Source organism: Harpegnathos saltator, unplaced genomic scaffold, assembly GCF_003227715.2.
Source record: "Harpegnathos saltator strain DR-91 unplaced genomic scaffold, Hsal_v8.6 scaffold587, whole genome shotgun sequence".
NCBI lineage: Eukaryota > Metazoa > Arthropoda > Insecta > Hymenoptera > Formicidae > Harpegnathos > Harpegnathos saltator.
Window position 1 is genome coordinate 548,590 of NW_020230412.1, and position 21,592 is coordinate 570,181.

At 41.1% G+C, this 21,592-nt stretch overlaps 1 protein-coding gene and 1 long non-coding RNA gene across 7 annotated transcripts in view; both read left to right on the forward strand.

Moving 5' to 3' along the window:
- Positions 1-863: 863 nt before the first annotated feature.
- On the forward strand, positions 864-10,102 carry LOC105186944 (uncharacterized). Its single transcript, XR_850055.3, has 3 exons — positions 864-1,241; positions 6,819-9,487; positions 9,977-10,102. It is a non-coding gene; the product is annotated as an uncharacterized LOC105186944 (long non-coding RNA).
- Positions 10,103-11,825: 1,723 nt separating this feature from the next.
- Positions 11,826-21,592, forward strand: part of Pvf1 (PDGF- and VEGF-related factor 1) — a 29,519-nt gene continuing 19,752 nt past the window's right edge. For 4 of the 6 annotated variants that reach the window (XR_003113702.1, XR_003113703.1, XR_003113704.1 and 1 more), the window contains exon 1: positions 11,828-12,366. Coding sequence is in view for 3 of the 6 variants with exons in the window: in XM_025304019.1 (XP_025159804.1) it covers positions 12,151-12,366 (216 nt within the window). In the remaining 3 variants the exon portion in view is untranslated. Of the gene's footprint in view, positions 12,367-21,592 lie in introns of all 6 variants that reach the window. The other 2 variants (XM_025304020.1, XM_011147481.3) reach the window with 2 other exon arrangements.

Consider the following 21,592-nt stretch of genomic DNA (forward strand, 5'->3'; position numbering starts at 1 on the left):
CCAGTAAGAGAAGAGTCGTTTTCCAAAACAAATAAAAAAGAGTGAGGAAGTCCTGAAAAAAGCTAGGTCGCAGGACCTTAGTTGAACAACTTTTTAACTAACTGTGGGAGAATAATAATGTTTAGTCGTGCAGTGACCAATGCTCCAAGATCTTCCGCAATATTGCTTTTTTAATTATTTGCAAAAGGGATAAATTTTGCTATTAAACATTGAGTTCGATCTAAAGTTTGTCGAGGTAAAATCCTTCTCCCACTAACCGTATTTTTTCCACTAAGCTCTAAAATATAACTTCATTTGTTAAGGCTGTTGTACGGTTTCCGTTATGCACCGCGAAAAAAAGTGCCCGGTATTTGTGACTGTAACCGCACAGTGGGTGGGTTACTGTCAGGGGAGAACTATTTTTGCAATAAGCGTTACTGTAACGTGAATAAAATAATAATCCAGCAGACATACATCGCTGCTCTTTATTAGAGTAACAGGAAAATATCATCGGGCACCGGAAATGATTATAATTTCAAGAAGATTGACCGTTTTATCCTTCTCGGTGTGTATGTATGTTATGCCAGAGTGGTGGACTTTTCTCTACTTTTCACACCACGAGTTAAATTGATAATCGCCGCGCTGAACTGGCGAGACGGTCGAACGGAAATTCCCCGTGAAAAATCGCGTACTAGCAAAATAGCTTACTAGCATCGAATAAATAGCTGAGACTGGCCGAGTATTCAAATACGCGAACGCTGCGATATGCCTCTCTTTCTCTCTCTCCCTTTCTCTCTCTCTCTCTTTCTCTCTCTCCCCTTTTTCTTCCGAGCGAAAGAATCGTGGCGGATCACTCGGTGTCAGCACGGGTTATCGGGCGACTATCAAAGTTTCCAGCGGCTTAACGACACCGTGCGCGAGTCGTTTAGTAATCGGGAAGGATGCGCGGCTTCTGCACGCTCGTCGCGCTCGTGGCGATCCTCTTCGTGAGCCTTGGCTGGGGTTGGTCTTTCACGAACGTGGCGACGTCCATCGGCGACAAGTTGATGCAGTCGCGACCTGAGGAGTCGCGAGTTTTGAATTTCGACGGGAGCAACAGCACTTCGGCCAACAAGACCGCGGACGTCACGGTGCAGGGCAGGATAATAATGGTTCCACGAAGGAGCAACGGTCGCTGCCAGCCGGACGAGCAGGTCGATCGGCGTGGCAAGTGCAGAACGGTGTGGTGAGCGAGTTCGGCCCGGACAAGTAACGGGGGCAAGGTACGCTTAAATACCTCAGGGCGGCTCATCTTCGCCCTGAGGACGCCCGCGCGCCCGCAACAGCGTCCGCGCGGTACTTGCACTTGGGAGAGCCTATATCTACCCTCTTCTCGTATTATCTTTATTATCTGCGCCTCGACATTGTGCCGTTATCTATGTCTCTTCGACATTCGAAACGACGCTCGTGGAGCGTCTCACACTCGCTCTCGAAGCTCTCGACAGTGAAAATACCGTCGCTCGGAAGCGCGAGAGCGAATGTTTGGTTCAAATACCGTACAATGGACTCTCGATCTGGACGCGAGCGAACGTTTCAGTCGATTATAGTGGATTCCATAGTGACGACGGCGCATGTCGAATGTGCTCTTTAGTTTCGAATCGGAAGATTCGTTCCGCATGAGTCATTCGGTTTTCGGTGAGATTTCATTCGAAGAAATTTCGAAGGCTATGAGAAAGAGACATAGAGAGAGAGAGAGAGAGAGAGGAAAGATGTTTAGCGTTTTTTACTATGGCTGCGTTCCGAAATGCACTGACAGTTTTCACGTTCCGATATAGTTTCCAGTAGAGATGTGCGAACTATTCGAATTTGAATTGAATCGAATCGAATTACATTAGATTCGATTAGATTTGAATCCAAATAATTCGAAAATTTGTAATCGCGAAGATTCAAATCAAATAGATTAGCGTTTGCAAGCATCAGCTACAAAACGGGCCAATCTAGGCTTGTATGTTGAACCCTTAACTTGTAATTAACTTAATTTATAATTAATAACTTAATTATAAATTACTTTAAATATTTAAACATATATTTTACTTTGAGATAATATTACAATATCAATATTCCTTTTCATATTAAAATCTTCCATCATTAATTGCATGTTTAATTTCTTAGTTTAAGTCATGTTAAATTTCTTAATGGTTTGATTCGATTTCATTCGATTCGATTCGAATTCGAATGAAATTTCATAGATTCGATTCGACTCGAATTCGAATTTAAAAAATGAGATTCGATTCGATTCGATTGGACATAAAAATCCTTGATTCGTACATCTCTAGTTTTCACGCTCTAAGATGATGATACTTACTGCTTTTTTCACAAAAATAGGTTCTAGGGAATTACTAGCTTCCGGCTAATTTCCTATATTACTCTGAGGAAGTTCAGTAATGAATACGGCGCTTGACTTACGCTAGGCTTACATAAATAAGGAATGTAGAAAATGTCATTAGTAAAATATACGATAATTGACGGAGTTGGAAATAAAACTTATAAAATATATGAAATATTTTTTTCATCGTCTGATGAACTTTGAAAATTATCTTCAATAGCATTTGCGATACTCTGTGCACCAAATAAAATTGCCGTTGAGTTGGCCATTATTCCTGATTTATCTGCAAGCTTTACATACCTTATAACCTATCTGCCAATCACGATACTGCAAATGCATTAACGTTTCCCATGCTGCTGGCCGTTTACTGACGATTTTCGAATGACCGATACACTGCTTTCAACATTATTTCGGAACGCAGCCTGTAAGTACATAATGGAATACTTACAGTCATATTTGTAGTAAACTGTACTATAACGTTGCTGCGCTAACCTTGTATGCGTATCGCTATCGCCATCTCTGGGAACACAATAAGAAGATTTCCCAAGTAGATATCCCGAAAGACAACTATAATTTGTAGTAGGATGAATAATCTCTGCCAATGTGTAGGAAGCCCAATGTGCGTCCCAAGAGAAATGTTTCTACCCCGATTAATCTCCAAGGCATCGATCGATCTTGAAACGCGGCGCACAGCTTACGAGTGGCGGTCGAGTGACGAAGTCCACGATTTCGTCAGCGCGGTTCTCGATATCACAATGTCGGAATCGATGAAAAACTCCAGGCACGTCGGCTGATAAAGCCACCAGTCGGCGTATCCACGATATTCCGCCTCGCCGATAAAGCAACCTTTTAAGCCGCTTCGAGCACAAGGTCGCTTTTAATTTTAGCCCGCTCGTACATTTCCGAGTGGGCTGTTTGCGCTCGAGCGGATCAATCGTCGCTAGTCTCGCGCGCCGCCGGCGGCTGAGAAGTCTTGAGAGAGAAAGAGAGAAAGAGAGAGAGAGAGAGAGAGAGATTGCAGCGCTCGCGCGCACGCGACCGAGAACGCTCCCGATTTCCTCCGGCCGGAAAATGCGAGCTTCCACGAAGCCGGTCGCGCTCGTATCTTGAAACGGAATCCAAGTCTCGTTCGCGCCCATTGGCCGCGATCGCGCGTCCTCGTCTGATGAGAGAGAGAGAGAGAGAGAGAGAGAGAGAGAGAGAGAGAGAGAGAGAGAGAGATGCTACGAACGGCATTCACGGGCTCGTCGCGGCGGACCGACACTTCGCCTCCGACCGAATTCCGGTAATTTCGCTCGGGGCACGTATCTCACGAGACCACCATTGGTACAGGTGTGCGATTGTCATTAGTTGCACAAAACGTTAATCGCGCCTCACGACTCCCGCGCATCCGCGTCGCGCGCGTCACAAATTTTTCTCCGAGCCGCGTTGAAGGATTGCGGCAGAACTGTGGGAAGTGTGCGCGAGAGTGATTTCTCAGTGTTTCACAGCGGCGGACCGCTAAATTCTCGAGAAGGTGCGCTCGCGAACGTTAAGAAGAAGAAGAAGAAACACCGCCGCGGGGCGAGCCGCGAACAACAACCCGAGGCGTGATCGGCGAGCGAATAATTCGATCGGCGAGCGCAAGCCGTACGACGATCCCGGTCGGTCGTTAGTTTCACGCCGTGTGTGCATCGCTCTCTCGCAATCATGAAGCTCTCATTGGCGATAACGTACGCGATAGCGCTGCTTTTCTTCCTGTTGATGTCGAACGCGCATTCGAACGTGTCGCAAGAGAAGGAGCGCTTTATGCGCTTCGACGAGAAACGCAAAATCGAGCTCGAAAGGAGCTCGATTATCCATGTCCCCCTGAATTGCCCGCCGAATAAAGTCAAAGTTGGGGATCGCTGTAGGAGCATCTTCTAGGTGAGCCGAGAAAGAGAGAGAGAGAGAGAGAGAGAGAAAGCGAATCTTATGGCGACAATAATGGTTGCGAAGAGCTTCGCATTGATGTTATAAACGACATTGAGGAAAAGAGAAAGAAAGTAATTGACTCGCTAAAATTATAGTCCCTTCAGGCGACTATATTTTATGCTCATCCGCGACTATATTGTGCGCTCTAAGAAAAGGGTAGTAATAGGGATAAGCGTATAAAGTTAAGCATGTGGCATATAAAGATACGATAAGAATACTTTCTTTGACTGATAATTGCTACGAAATAATAGTTGCAAGTGTTAAGCAGCTTGCTCGGGCGTTATAAACGACATTGAAAAAGAAAGAGAAAATGTTTAATTCGCTAAAACTATAGTCTTTTTAGGCGACTGTATTTAGTCGCCTAAAAGTATTATAGTAAATACAATAAGAATACTTTCCTTGACTATAATTATATTGCTACGAGATAATAGTCACAAGTATCAAGTACCTCGGACATCAGCGTTATAAATGATATTGGGAAAAAGAAAAATAATAGTTAACTCGCTAAAACTATAGTCTTATTAAGCGACTATATTTTTCTGCTCATTTGCAACCATATTGTGCGTTTTAAGAAAAGGATAGTAGCAATAAGCGTATAAAATTAGGCATGTGGCATATAAAGATACTACAAGAATACTCGCAAGTAATAAGCAGCTTGCTCGGGTATTATAAACGACATTGAGAAGGAAAGAGAAAATTATAATATTATATAATATTTAACTCTCTGAAACTATAGTCTTCTCAGGCGACTACATTTTCTGCTAATCTGCGACTATATTATACGCTCTAAGAAAAGGATAGTAATAGCGATAAGCATGTAAAGTTAAGCATGTGTCATATGAAGTTACTATGAATGGCATTATAGTAGCACTTAATACGGTGAGAGAATACTTTTCTTGACTATAATTACATTGTTATGAGATAATAGTCACAAGTATCATACTTTGCTCGGGCATTGGCATTATAAACGACATTGGGAGAAAAAGAGATAATAGTTAACTCGTTTCGAAATTATAGTTCTTTCAGGCGACTATATTTTCTGTTCATCCACGACTATATTATACGCTCTAATAAAAGGATAGCAGTAGCTATAAGCATACAAAATTAAGCATGTAGCGTATGAAATTACTATCAATAACATTATAGTAGCACTTAATACGGTAAGAGAATACTCTCCTTGACTATAATTACGTTACTATGAGATAATAGTCACAAGTATCAAACACCTTGTTCGGGCATCGGCGTGATAAACGACATTGGGAGAAAAAGAGATAATAGTTAACTCGTTTCGAAATTATAGTTCTTTCAGGCGACTACATTTTCTGTTCATCCACGACTATATTATACGCTCTGAAAGAATAGTAATAGCGATAGGTATATAAAATAAGCATATAAAGCGTCACAACTTTACTTTGAGTCGATGAAAGAATACTTGACTTGGCAATAATGCATTGCTTGAGCGACTTTAAGTCGACGACGAGAATAACGTGGTATTCGCCACGTTGAATTCACAGCCCAACAGACAAATTCTCGGCGTGTTATCTCTTAACGATATTTCTTTCTTTTCTTGTTCTTAAACTACGTTACCCCTAAATAGTCGGTGGAATTACTCCTAATTGGGCAAGTAAAATCGTCATCCACAAATTGACGAGACCTCTGAGATGATACTCTCTGATTGACTGGAAGACAAAAAGACAATTAATCTCGCAGACATTTTCACGAAAGTCAATAATATTCTTAGTTGCCCTGAGAAAAGAGCAGTAGCGACAAGAACATAAGCGCATGTAGAGTCAGTATCATCAGTAAAACACTACAGCAGCGTTCAAACTATAAAAACGGCTTTCCCGACTATAAGTATTTTCACTGTGCGCCAACATTGCGACGAGCCATCAAGCGCCATTTTCCCAATGGCTCGGTTGTTGAGGCCGCGTCAACATCGGAAGTGCGCAAATGCAATTCATCCCGGCGTCATTGGTAAGCCGAGTACTGATTTATATCGTATATTTGTATCATCGTGCGTCAAGAGCCGCACGCTTTATCTAACTTTTCTAATCTGCCCGTCTATGCCGACCAAGTGCACGTCTATTTGCCGGCGATGATACCAGGCCTTCACAGGCATTGACGTCAAACACGTTCACACTTATGCCCGGGTGGTCGCGCGTCGCGCGCTGACGTAAACCTATGATTCCGAAGTATGATGCGAGAAGTGTGTTACACTTGGGAGTTCATCCTCCTCGGCGGAAGCCGGCGGGGCTAGATTTGTGGCGGTAACTCGTCCGTCAGGCGCGACTCGCAATTGCCAGCTCGTATCGATCTTTCATAGCCGTCAAACTCACCTATGCGATGAACTACCCATGCCGCTTATTTCTAGCCGCCATTCTCTATTTCCGCGCGCGTACTGCGTAGCTGCCATTTCCGACGTTACGACTGTGCGCGCGCGTGTGTGTGTGAGGCCCGCGATAACCGATTTTACACGCGAGCGATACCGAGTTACGAGAGAGGCTCTTGCTTTCTGTTGCAGGATCTTCGTAGATAGTCGACATCATAGCTACTCGTCATCATGGAGGTACTCCCGAGAAGGAAGCAAGGGAGAGAGAGAGAGAGAGAGAGAGAAAGAGAGAGAGAGGACCATTCGAGAACTCTGGAACAATTCGCGATGACACATCGGAAGCCCGCGCGCCGGCGACATCGAGCACTGCGAGCGGGACACGATTAATCTCGAAACGGAATTATAGTCACTTCCGGCGTTGATCATACTTGTTCTTGCTCTCAGGAGAAAGTATTAGCAGCAAAATATGCATGTACGGTTTATTGCGATAAGCATTGAGCGAATGGCATTTATTACAAATACGCTCCTGCCGACTATAATCGCTTCGCTGTGCGATTTCTTTCTCAATCATCGGTCGGTGCGTCGATGCCGAGATTGCGCGAAATCTCCGTAGTCAGAACCAGATTTTTAACCGTGGTGGAAGCGACCGAGATACTGCGGGTCACACATCGGGCTCGCGACGAGAAAAGAATCCGCAATCGGTTTTACTTTGTATTTATTCGCGATTTCAACGGTCAGTCCGTTCCGCAAGCGTCGCAGACCCATATCGATTTTACACCGAGTGCACCGAAATCAATCGCGGGAGTATTAAAATTACGCTTAATATCAAGGCAAGAGAATCAAATGAGCAAACAACCGAGTTGCGCGAGCGAAGCGAGCGAAATCGATCGAGAAGCCAACGACCGCGGTTTCTTCGATTAAACATGCGGGGTAAACTCGGGGATGATGGCCATGGGAAAAGACGGCTGTAAGTTCTCGGATAATTGCTAAATAATACCTTTTGCGATCATTCTCAAAGATAATTGACAGTAATATAACGGTAATTTATGTGCCTGCACTATTCGAGATAACAATATTGTGAATGTTATATCGGGTTTTTACTTGCGAGGCTGCCTGCAAAATTTTCCATATATTTACCAAAAACAACGTCGAGTAAATTACAGTTAAACTGTCAACATTAGACATATAACGAGTGTGACATAATTTTTATCTCAACTTTCGCTGTTTTCTTTTTTTATGTTACGGCCACCTTTTCTTCATAGTTTGGGTAAGATGATTCATTCTCTTCAGGGTTCGCCAACATAATCGACATCATATTAGCATCAGTACTGCAGGCGGAGAACTATCGATGTTCCACGTAGTCGATAATTACAGATAATTTGTAATATTGTTTCCATCGATAACCATCGATCGTTACCAACAGCGTCATTGATAGTTTTCCGCTTATACATTATAAAAAATATATATTAAAATTATAAAATAAAGTAAATACACGTAAAATTACAACTGTTTTTATTATTTTACAAATGTTAGATATATCTTTAACATGAAATGATCAACTGTTCGAAAATACAATAGCTATCTCTTCCTCAGGAGTCAGATGAGATGGCCAAGATGCTAATGTTTTAACATTCGGACAATATCAAATTTTTACTAAATATTTTTTCTTTAATTTATCGATAGTATTGCACACTCGAAACCTCAGCGAAGTAATATGACAAGCGCTGTTAAGAAATAACAGAAACAAAAGCACGTTCTTTGCATTTTAAAAAACTATAACCACCTTATCCGCGTTTATCCTATCTATGAGATATCTTAATAGTCATCTTAAAGTGAAGTCATCATAATATCATTATATCATCATAGGTTTGATTCACTCGGAGACGTATGATGATGACGGCCCCGACTCTTCCTCGATGAATCTCGTCACGCGTTCAGCGTCCAATGGAGGAATTTGCTCCGTGATGATGACTCCGAGAAGACACTTTTCCCCGAAGCCCGCGAGGAAATTCCGCTTTCGATCCGCTTCTGATCTGCTTCCAAATCTGCTCACGCACGCGTACGTGCGTACACCGGCCGAAAGTACAGTCATTACGCACCGAGGTGTGTACGCCGGTCTGAGAGCGTACGATAAGACACGCATATTTAATGGCTTCAGATAGAATCGAGATACATAGAGTACATAACGCCTGACACATATATCCGTACATGCAACCGTGCAAAACTGTCACACCGGCATCGTAAAATGGGTGAAATGCATATTACATTGTGATACGCAAAGCGCCGTAGTGCGTTTCTTCGGTTTATCGGCCGCAATTCCGTCGTTCATTCGGCGAAGGCGAAGGCGAAGGCGAAGGCGCGCGCGCGGACCTCCTCAATAGTTTATCGCGTTGCGGAAGTTTTTGACGTAATTATCAAACGAACGCTCGTGCGTAAGCGATCAGGATGTGATTTCAACCGGAAATCAAGGCTGACAGAATGGGTGGAGACTGCAAACCGCACTGATGAGGGCCTATATAAACACACGTGCAATGATCGCCGGCAGGGTCAGTCGTTAATTAGCGCGCCGATGTTGTAAGTAACGCGAGGAGAAGAGAGCGTACGACAACTTTCATTGGATTTTCGCTCGGCTCGATTTGACGGCCGGAGAGGATTCGGGCAAGCTCGCGATCTCGCCGTTCGCAATAATGGCGCCGGCGCGTCTGTTACTGCTGATTCTCGTGGCTTTGATGCTGGTATTTGCAAATGAGGGAAGGCCACTGACTTTTCCCAGGAGAAACTGGCAGACGATATGCCCGCCAGGCTATAGGCGTCTTCGTAACGGAGGCTGTAGACTGGTCACGCTGTACTGAAAAGGCGAGGTAAATAATTCATGCCACACGAGGATTCCGCAGATTGAGAGAAGGCAAACGGTTGATCTCGCTAAAATTGTGTACGATCGTTTTAGGCGCCGAACATTTCGTTTTTTTGCTAGAGTGGAAAACTAGTGATAGCGATTTTTTTTGCATGCACATGAAAAGTGATCGCCAGTAACATTATGGTAGTATCTGCTCCACCAAATCGTCGATCCGGCGATTGAAACTTGTAAATTATATACGAAGAAATGCTTATACGAATATATAATCTTTTTTCTTTCATTTTACAAGTATGATTAATATTACTTATGAATGGAAAATTGTTCATTCAAAACAACGTTTTCTCTCTCTGATTTATGAATAAGCCAGAGAGAGTAATACTCGTTACTTAAAACAATGATAAAATATTTTTCTCAAATTAGAGATCCGATAGTAATTAATCTCAAATCAGAATATAAACCAATTAACAGATAACTAACCTTTTTTTAATTATAGAATGGAGTACAAAGGCCACGAGGCGTATCTTTTTCCAAAGATTTCGGATTGACGATACTTAGAAATGATATTGCAATTATTTTTTTTTCAAATTATAATGTATCAATTATAATAAATAAAAATACACAATGTCATATATTGAATTATTTTTATATGTTATATTTATATATCTGTAATCGATAAAAGCGAAATTTAAACGTTTTATACTGATTTATCGACTATTGAGCTACTGTTACCGACGGCAGATATAGAAAATTACTATTTTATCTACCATTTATGTTTAATTGCAAAAAAAAATAAAAGATATTGAATTACGTTTAATTTGTAAATTATCTCAAGTATTAAAAATGAAAATCAACAATAATTGAATGAATTTATATTTATCATTAGATGGTAATGAAATAATATTAAATTTATAAATAACATATTTACAAGTTATATTTTTGCTATATACATTATGTATTTAAGAGAAAATTTAAGAAAAAATTAATAACAATTATTTTTGTTAACAAAGAAATTGTTACCAATGGCAAAAATTAATCGGCAAACTTTGTAAAACACATCTAAACGCGTATCGTATATTAAAATACAAATCACTAAAAAATATATTAAGTTCCAGAATTCCCCTCGAATCTAATAAAAGAAGTATTAGCGTTATATATATATATATATACATCTTGACGGCGCAAATCATTTATAAACTCAATTTACCCGAAGTTTACACTTTGCTGAATTTACCTTCCGTAGTTTACCTCATGATTGTGCTTGTTATCAAATGGTAATTAAGTAATTTTACAACTGGCGATAATGCACAGTATATATATTATTTTTTAATGAAAACATAACTTTTTTTGATTTAAATGCCGAAGAAACACACTCTCATTAGGGTCAAATTACACAAGGCATCATTAACGTCTTTTAATTTTCCAGCTTGGGCAATTTATGAACGTATCTCGCATTTAGATATTTCTACGTTGTGACTAACAGCGTTCGTGATAGTAATAAATGCTCAAAGTTCAAATAAAAAGTTCAAATAAAAAATTCAAATGGAAAGTTCAAATGAAAAATTTAAACAAAAAGTTCAAATGAAAAGTTCAAATGAAAAGTTCAAATGAAAAGTGAATATAAATAATATAAAAATAAATAACGTCTTAATTAAGTTAATATAAAATACTAAGTTAATATAAATAATATAAAAATAAAAGATTAATCGACAACGATGACGTTGAGTCAAAGACACAATAGCGTTCCTGAAAAAGAATCCGAAGTGGATGAAAAATGTCCGAACGGACGATAATATTCCCCGCTTTGACTAATATATTTTGCCTGCGCCTCACGAAGCTTCCAAGAAAATTGGCTTTGTTATATTTCTAGAAAGTAAGCGATAAGTGCTCGAACTTCCGCAAAAAGTTAATACAAAAAAGAAAGAATAAGAAAACAATGTCTCGAAATCGATTGACAGATCAATCGATGAGCACAATGTTGAATCAAAGACACAACAGCGTTACTGCGAAGAAGTCCTCGAAGAATGAAGCGCGAAAAATGCTGCCGGAACGGCTGATAAGCTGTCCGCTCCTTTAACGAATGTGTCTTATTGCTATCTCGCATGAAACTCGCGACCAAGGAAATCGGCCTTATCGCGTTTCTGTCAAGGAACGATACGTTATCTCGGCCGCGAGTGGCCCTCAGGCGATTCCGTAGCGGCGGAACATTCGGCGATGGCGGAGAGTAGCACCTACCAAACATCAAACGACGTCCCGAGCGAGCGAGCGCGCTCGCGATACTAATGTCCTTGTCTCCGGCGTAGGAGCGCGAACCTCGCGCTCCTACGCGCCAGGCAAGAAATACGCGCGCGACGTGTCCGCTTCATCAGTCGATCGCGCGGCGCGGCGGTACGCTCAGGTACATATCAGTTTGATAGTGTCATTCGTGGTCGCCGGCCACTTGTCGCGCTCTCGGAAGTAAGCGATTCTCGCAGAGCGACACCGACAATAGCCGAGTTGCGACCAAGGCCCGACCGAACGATCGCCGGTAACAGTAATTGTCGACGAAATACCGACGCGGGTCCTGCGTGTTAATAAGGTGCAGAGATCCAAGGACGATAGACCGCCGACGAAGAAAGAGAGAGAGAGAGAGGGAGAGAGAGAGAGAGAGAGAGAGAGAGAGAGAGAGACATGCAATCACGACGACCCGACGCGACGCTCGGTCACCAGCTGCTACACTCGGCCGCGGAAACGCTGCTTTTCGCGATCATCTGCGGCGAGCTCGTCCTGGGCCCGACCTGCGCTCAGTATCACGATGTTCCTGGTGACATAGTCTTCCCCGGGCCGATCGGCTCGAGATCAAGGGACCAGTCCGCGGCGGGCTCCGCGGATGACAAGGAGGGACTGGTAAATTTATTCATTCATTTATTTTTTTGCTTGTGGAAATCACGCCTCGCTTCGGTGCACAGAGAGGAAATCAGCCTACGCTGCTGAGAGAAGCGATTTCCTCGTTTTCATTTCTTTCCTTGGAATAATTATCGTCTTTAACGAAGAATATTTTCTTGATAATAACTTCCTCCGAATATATAGGATTTTGAGAAAAAGGGGAAAAAGGGTATCCTCTTTCAGGATAGTACTCACAAAATGGAGGAAAAAGTCCTAATAAGTAGGGGTCGAAAAATTACTATTGTCGGAGCTATAAACAATTATTTATTTTGATTAAAGTGAGTGACTTACTCGTTTCTGGTGCTTTTACATTTTCTGATGTAATTTGTCATTTATCAGTGTTATTTATCAGTGATAAGAGCTTTAAAGGAATATTTCAAAGTATGACGAAAAGATGTGAAGAAATAAAAGAAGTACATATAGAAAATCTTCTGTAAATTTTGCAAGTCCCAGAAGCGAGTAGGTCACTTGTTTTAATTAAAGTTGTTTTAATTAAATTAAGTAATTGTTCACAACTCCGACAATATTAATTGTTCGTCTCATGTTTCATCAGGACTTTTTTCTTTCATTTTGCGAGTACTATCTGCCCTCAAAACCCTTTTTTTTTTAACACCCTATATATATAGTTTTAGAAAGACGTCATGTGCTGTGAAAAGAATTTCTTTTTTTGTCAAAAATATTACGAAACTTCTGTGAAGATTGAATATATCAAATATAAACGCTAATAAATCATAGTATTAAATATAAACCTCTAGATATTCTATATAAGAACCAACCAAATTTCTGTTTCATCTTAATAGTCTCTGACTTTAATCTGATATTCTTGATTGAAATACCAAACTTGCTAAGCTTCAAAATGCATTGTCGCTGATAATAGATTCGCGAACGTATGGGGTGCGTTCGGGGAAACGCTATTAGCGCTACTAACGCTAACGTCAGCAAAACTGTTCGTGGAGCCAATAGCACGACAATGAAAGCGACCTCCAGGGACAACAATAGTGTAGCATTAGCATTACCGTTATATCATTGAACGACCATAACCTAGAACGTGGCGACTCATAGTCTAAGAGCAGCAGCTGATGCGAATTGCAGTTTACTCCTCTTTAATACTAGCATCTTGAAACTTTACTTCCACGGAGAACCGCCCATTACGTACGTAAATAGTAAAATAATAAATAAGACGGAGTTATCGTTCAAGTGACATTCGTAGTGTGCGGTTCACAGTGTTTTGGGTGTTCACGGCGTTCAGAAGCGTTAACGCTACCGATGCACCATCTCGGGAGAAATAACAATGATAATGATAATCCTGGCGTTCAACGCTATTCATCAGTGAGATAATAATAGCGTTTGTTAGGGCTAACATTAAGTTCCGCGAACAGCCCATAGGATCAAATAGCGCTAATAGTATCCGCTTGAAGTTATGTACTCGTGAACTCATGAGACCTATTCTGAAATCGGTTTCGGAAACTTTGGTTTTAGTCATAAGGTTGGTAGGCTTTAAACTAACTGAATACTTTTCGTAATTGATCAGCTGATTCATGAGACTGAATCTGGTAATCAAGATAATAAAGTAATAAAAAAAAGATAATAAGGTAATAAAGAATCTATCTATTTCTCTGTCTAATATTACAAAATAAATAGCTAAAACCAAGTTTGTAAACAGAAATAGTACATGGTCTTAAATATCTAAGCATGATCAGCTAATCGTGAACATTCAAGCGTGATCAACATATCTAAGTTAGTTTAAGACCTACCAACTTTGATTAAAACTGAAATGGTCCGAAAGACCGAAACCGACTTTAAAACAGATCTATGGAATACTTGAAGCAAGTGACATTCACTCGAATGCCTTTCCCTGCGCGCTTATGATCAATTTCACACATAAACACGGCCGCAAATCATTACTACTCCATCGAGATTTTCGCGCTCGTCGCGAGCAATCTGGCTGGTTTTTGTCGTGGGAACGGATAATGACAGGACGCGACACGCTTCGTTTTCCGAGTGCCGTTTGTCGTCGAAGGCCGCGCCAACCAATGTCGAGGGTACATCCCCGGTGATATAATCGCGTCGTGATTAAGAGCTCGCGGGGACGAGTAATGTTTACGATTCTCGGCACGTTACTCGCGACTCAGCGCGTCGAAACGTCGAGCTACGTCATCGCACTTGTGCCAATATACCTGTGATCGCGGCTATTTGCTCGCCCGTTGCCCCAGTGACCGATTTCGTGGCATCACTTCTCCCGCGATGTATGTGACGACTGCGAATAGCGAATAAGGGAGATTGAAAGGGGGATGTAAAAATTTTTCCGGGACATTTCCTAGTAGCACATATTGTTGGGCCAATATTGGCTACAAATTGAGCCTCCAATATTGGCCAATGTAAGTCAATATTGATATAACAATGCTACGCAATATTGGCGATATATTGTAATTTAACGTCTAACCAATATTAGCTGCATATTGGGATACATTGGGCCAATGTAACCCCAATGTAAGTCAATATTGGTATAACAATACTATGTAATATTGGCGATATATTGTAATTTAATATCTAACCAATATTGGCTATATATTGAAATACACTGGGCCAATGTAACCCCAATTTATGTCACCGTAGCCAATGTAACACCAATGTAACGCCAATGAAGTGTGCTACTAGGGACTCTATATATAAAGTGTTCGGAATGTTTTAGAAACAAAAAATTGTGAAGATTAATCAGATCAAACTGAGAAAAAAAAGTCCTGTACCATTCATATACTATTTTGCAAAAATCGCAATAGTTATTAAGTTATTAATAATTATAAATAACCATATTTAGAGAATTTTTAATTTGAAAACTTGAAAATTTGCGTACTTATTTTCAAAATGGTAAGGAACTTTTTTGTTCAAAATAACTTAACCTACAATTACATGACGACTATCATGCCTAGAGACCTGTGATTGCGGCTATTTACTCGCCCGTAACTGATTTCGTGATATCACTTCTCTCGCGATCTATGGATCCGTGAGAATGTCCGATCATTGACCTCTCTGATGGTATTCAGAGTGTCCGCGTGAGTCGCTGCAGACGCCTACACGTTAAGCCTACACGTTAAGTAATCAGCTCTAGCGATTGCCGATTGACGATTAAAATAGAGCATTGTCTAGATAGCAATCACCAATCTCAATCGGTGCCTGTTTTGCTCTGATTGGTTGAAAAGTAGCCGATTGGATTGCAATCGCAATTGCAATCCAATCGGCAAGGGTCAAGGGAGAGTGTTGCAGATAAGCCGGAAGCCGCCATTTTGAGATCAATGAGAATGAATTAAGCGCATATTTCAAAAGAGTATATGTATTGTGAATGCGAAGAAACATATATATCTTGATAAATTATATTTTTAAACTTGAACACGATATAAAATAAGTAATTACTTATTTTTTATAAAAGCATTTATTTATTCACAAAAATATTTTTACACATAAGTGGTATAAGAAGTAGACTTATCAAAAAATTTGATCGACTAACTTCAATAAAGTTTACATATGATTACAATGATATGATGACAGAAAGTACTATACAATTAATCAACCTAAAACAAATTAGGCAAAATGTTGTGTATATTTAAAGAATTATTTAAGGAAGTAACATAAATAATCACAACAACTGCCGTATAATTGTAGATTAGGTCATTCTGATCAAAAAATCCCTTACAATTTTGCAAATAAGTACGCAAATTTTCAAGTTACCAATTAAAGGGCCTCTAGATGTGGTCATTTTCAATCATTAATAACTTAATAATTATTACGATTTTTGCAAAATAGTACATGACTTTTTTCAGTTTGATTTGATTAATCTTCATAATTTTCCGTTTCCAAAACATCCCGGATACCCTGTATATAGAGTGTCCCACAATAATTTTTACAGAGCTTGTAGAGATATAGAGCGGGATAAGACAAACATGAAAGTCCTATATCGTTTTGCAATATTCACGATAATTACCAAGTTATTAATGACAGAAATCTGAGGAGTGGGCGCGCGCCGACATGGATAATTGGAGAAACGTTGGAAGTGCTGGGACCACAACGCGGCCCAAGCGATCTAACAACTGTTGCGCGGTGAGGAGAAGGACAACGCACCGCTATTCGTGTTCTATCTCGCTACACTTACGTTTCGCTGCACGCCGCCAACAGTTGTTGCAAATCAACTGGACCGCGCTGTGGCCCGGAACGTGGCCTGTAACTTTTCTTCAATCATCCATCTCGTCGCGCGCTCACTCGTTAAATTTCTGTAATTACACTACTGGAAAAAATTAAGGGATCAAAAGAATTTCCTAAATATTTAGTGATTTTTTAAAATGCTGTATCTCAATGAAAAATGGTCGTATCGAAGTCAAAAGAAAAGCATTTTGAAGCTTCAAGTTTCTAGTTTTGAGATCATTTAGCGAAAAATTTTTCGAAGCTACAGGTTCCACGCAATCCTAAGAAATAGTGTGAAAAAAAAATTTTGAAAATTTTGTTTGTTCTTTTTTGGCTCCACGGACTTGGAAAAATTTTTTCCAGCTAAACCATTGCATGAACCGGATAGCTTGTTTATTCAGCTTCAATTTCCTTTTCTTCGACCTCGATGCGACCATTTTTCGCTAAAATATCGGACTTTTAATGAAAAAGGATCCTTTTGTTTTTGATCATTGATATCTCAGCAACCAATAATCGCACAGAAAATTAACGGATGGTTTCAAAAACTTGAATAAACTCTCTACAAGGATTGACGATGGTTTTTTGAGAACAAAATTTTTTTTCATCCTTGACATGAATTTGAAAAAACAGGAGAAAAAGGGCTACTTATGGTTTTTTAGAAAATCAACGGCTAAATTACAAATATTGATAAAACGACTAATGTTAAGCGTGACTTTTTCAGCTCAATATACCCACAAAAACCCTGTAAAGTTTTAATTTGATCTATCGAACCGTTTTTCTGTTTCAAACAATCAAATTTTTGAAAAAAATTAAAGGATCATGTTTATTGCCCCTAAACACTTCATAATCATTATTAAAATGGAAAAAAAAATTGTTTTAAGCTTTTCCCACATTTTTATCGCAAACAGCGTTTAAATTTATGGACAAAAAATTTTGAAAAAGTTTTTGATATTTATTTTTTTTTGGAAAAGCTTCTGGACATTTGAGAGAACAATGTCTAATCGTTTCTAACACGATTCGGCTTTTGCGTTCCATACTTCTACTAATCAGCTCTTAATTTAATGAAATTAAAAGTTGATACCCCGAACTGAATTTCGACCTCGATTAATACGCTTTTATAAGATTGATTTTTGATACTTTTTGTGAAGTTTCTTTACGCTTTAAAACCAGTTTTTTTCAAAACTATTTTTTTTCGGTAAAAAAAATTTTAAGAAAAGTTTTTTTCAAAACTTTAATTGTTTTTTTATTTTTTATCATGGTAAGGCGGTATTTATCGGAGCCGGAAGTCACTCGTTTAATGACTCTTATTGAAGAAGGTTACACTCATCGTGCGGTTGCTGATCGGATGGGTGTTAGCCAATCCGTTGTATCTCGCGCTTATGCGCGGTACCTAGAGACCGCTGGATACAATCGACGGCCGGGGCAAGGTCGCCATCGTGTAACTACTCGTCGGGATGATCGGACAATTGTTCGACATGTTCGACGTGAACCTTTTGTCCACGCGAATATCGTTGCGCAGAACTTCCCGAATCGTAGACAACAACAACAACAGCAACAGCGACGACGAGGACAACGACGAGGGCGCGAAACATCTCCCGAACGGTAATCAACCGTCTTCGTGAAACTGGGTTGCGAGCAAGACATCCTAATTGTGTACCCATGTTTACAGCCAGATATCGCCGAGCTCGTTTAGCGTACGCTAACAAACATCGGCAGTGGACTTTTAGGCAATGGAGAAATGTTTTATTCACTGACGAGTCTCGCTTTAGCCTGTACTAATGTATCGTAATGATCGACGCCCCCTAGTTTGGCGTCGTCCAGGGGAACGTTTCCGACAAAATTTCACCCGCCCGGTCGCAGCTTACAACGGCGGATCGGTGATGATATGGGGCGGCGTTTCGCGAACGTGGAGAACACCCCTGGTAATTATTCGCGAAAATTCGACTGCTAGACGCTACATTGACCAAATTTTGAGGCCGATCGTGCTGCCTGGACGACAACATCTAAGGACGTTCATCTTCATGCAGGATAATGCACGCCCTCACACGGCTAACGTGACCAGACGTTTTTTTGAGCGGCATGACATCACCCTGTTACGACACCCAGCAATGAGCCTCGACCTTAACCCTATCGAACACGTTTGGGACATAATGGGTCGTTGATTGCGACGGGAGTATCCGAATTTGCTGAACTTAGTTGCATTGGAGCGCGCACTCCAGCAAATTTGGAACTCGATCCCGCAGCCTGAAATTGCCCGATGCATTAACATGGCCGAACGTTTAAGGGCAGTCATTGAGAGTCGGGGTGGCAATACACGGTATTAGACGACTGAATCGGCGGAATGACATGCAGGCAGGCAGGCAGACGGACGGACAGACAGACAGACAAACAGACAGACAGACAGACAAAACGCACACACATACACACACACACACACACGTGTATGTAAGAAGCGTAAATCCAACCGCGCAACCTCCACATGGTACGCTTTGGGTAACGCTAATGCCGGTGGTTAAGTAATGGAGATCAAAATCGTGTAGAAACGATTAGACATTGTTCTCTCAAATGTCCAGAAGCTTTTCCAAAAAAAAAAAAAATATCAAAAACTTTTTCAAAATTTTTTTTCCATAAATTTAAACGCTGTTTGCGGTAAAAATGTGGGAAAAGCTCAAAAAATTTTTTTTTTCCATTTTAATAATGATTATGAAGTGTTTAGGGGCAATAAACATGATCCTTTAATTTTTTTCAAAAATTTGATTGTTTGAAACAGAAAAACGGTTCAATAGATCAAATTGAAACTTTACAGGATTTTTGTGGGTATATTGAGCTGTAAAAGTCACGCTTAACATTAGTCGTTTTATCAATATTTGTAATTTAGCCGTTGATTTTTTGAAAAACCATAAATAGCCCTTTTTCTCCTGTGTTTTCAAATTCATGTCAAGGATGGAAAAAAATTTTTTTCTCAAAAAACCATCGTCAATCATTGTAGAGAATTTATTCAAGTTTTTGAAACCACCCGTTAATTTTCTGTGCGATTATTGGTTGCTGAGATATCAATGATCAAAGACAAAAGGATTCTTTTTCATTAAAAGTCCGATATCTTAGCGAAAAATGGTCGCATCAAGGTTGAAAAAAGGAAATTAAAGCTGAATAAACAAGCTATCCAGTTCATGCAATGGTTTAGCTGGAAAAATTTTGTCCAAGTCCGTGAAGCCAAAAAAAGAACAAACAAAATTTTCAAAATTTTTTTTTCACACTATTTCTTAGGATTGCGTGGAACCTGTAGCTTCGAAAAATTTTTCGCTAAATGATCTCAAAACTAGAAACTTGAAGCTTCAAAATGCTTTTCTTTTGACTTCGATACGACCATTTTTCACTGAGATATAGCATTTTTAAAAATCACTAAATATTTAGGAAATTTTTTTGATCCCTTAATTTTTTCCAGTAGTGTAGTTGATGTTGCTAAAAGTATACGCATTTTCGGCGTCAAATATGTTTTCTCATTGTTCTAACGAAAAATCGGTAGTGTTAGTATGAGTAAAGTTACCATCTCATCACCAGTTCATAATTAACATTCATTATAAGACTGCTTCTCCTGACTACAATTCCCCTGACTATAAATATCTTTCCTCGACGCTGCAAGTATTCCAGTTACGCTACAAGTATTCTAGTTACAAATAACAAACAACAAACTTTGCTCAACATGCCTGCGGAGCGCTCGACAAGACGAACTTAAAACTTAAAACGGTCCTAGCTGCCTTTGTTACCTGGGGACCAGTAAGAGAAGCAAAAGGACTCCTAGAATTCGGCAAAGTCGAGGCGAGAGCGAGTCCGGCCGCCGAGCCACGCCGATAAAATCGCGCCGGCTGATTAGTCCGCGGCGGCGGCGGCGGCGGCGGCGGCGGCGGCGGCGGCGGCGGCGACGGCAATTATAATATCGGCTGACTCAGAGTGGAGAAATCGAGATTGCAAATAACGAGACAACGTAACACACAGCTGAACTAAGCGCCGCGAGCCGAGGCGCAGCCTTGCTTCCTGGCAAGGTCGAAAGCGACGTTTGCTCCGACGAGGCGAGGAACTCGCGCTCGCGAACGCCGCTCCGCCGTGTTCGCGCTCGTTATCGCCTCGGCACCTCTGGATTTCACGCGGTTGGCGAACAGCCCGAGGTGAATCACGAGGGCCGCGTTCCCGCGGATCGGCGGCGAGCCTCTCGATTATGCAAATGATCGAAGGCGCGCAACCTGTTTCCCAATTCCCGCGAGGCTACGCGTCCTCAGCTGCGTCTGTCACCTGGGGAAATATTTCCTTCGAAATCCCCGCTCCCCTCGGCCGGACAGCAACGAGCTCGCGCTGCCTGTCAATCTCGTCGTGCGCGCGTGCCGCGAGTGGAGCGCGCGTGTTCTTCGGCGAAATTGCGACTCGACTCTTCCTCCGTGCACGAGGAAAGAAAGATTGCCTGAGTTTACGTCGCCGGTACGGACGCGCTTTGTTCAAAGGATCTCTGATCCTCGCGAACAAAGTTCGCCTCTAAGATCCGGAAATTTGCTCCCCGTCGCGACAACGCGATGCGACTGCTTCGTTCGTCAACGTTAAGTCGACCGATTTTCCTCGTCTCTTGGTAAATTTTTATCAATTGTTTACTTATTTCTCCATTGGCAAGTTATGCTCCGATAGTTCGAGGTTCACCCCGCTATATCGGTCGAAGCTACTTTGCTCCCGAGAGGCTACCGCTATCGTTTAACGAACGCGACGTGTGAAATATTTGCCGCTAATGGCAGGCTAATATTGAACTCTCCAGTCACTCGTTAGATAGTTAGATAGTCGAATGAGTTGTTTGCTCCTTTTTCAATACCTATATAGTATAATATCCCGAGTCTCTCGAGAACCTGTTTGCATCGCGATACCGAAGCTAGAGGCGACTTCTACTCGGAGCAGTGACTATCAACGACTAACAAGGAACGATGCATAACGCGCCTCTCGACCCACAAAATCGTTTTAAATTTTATGCAGA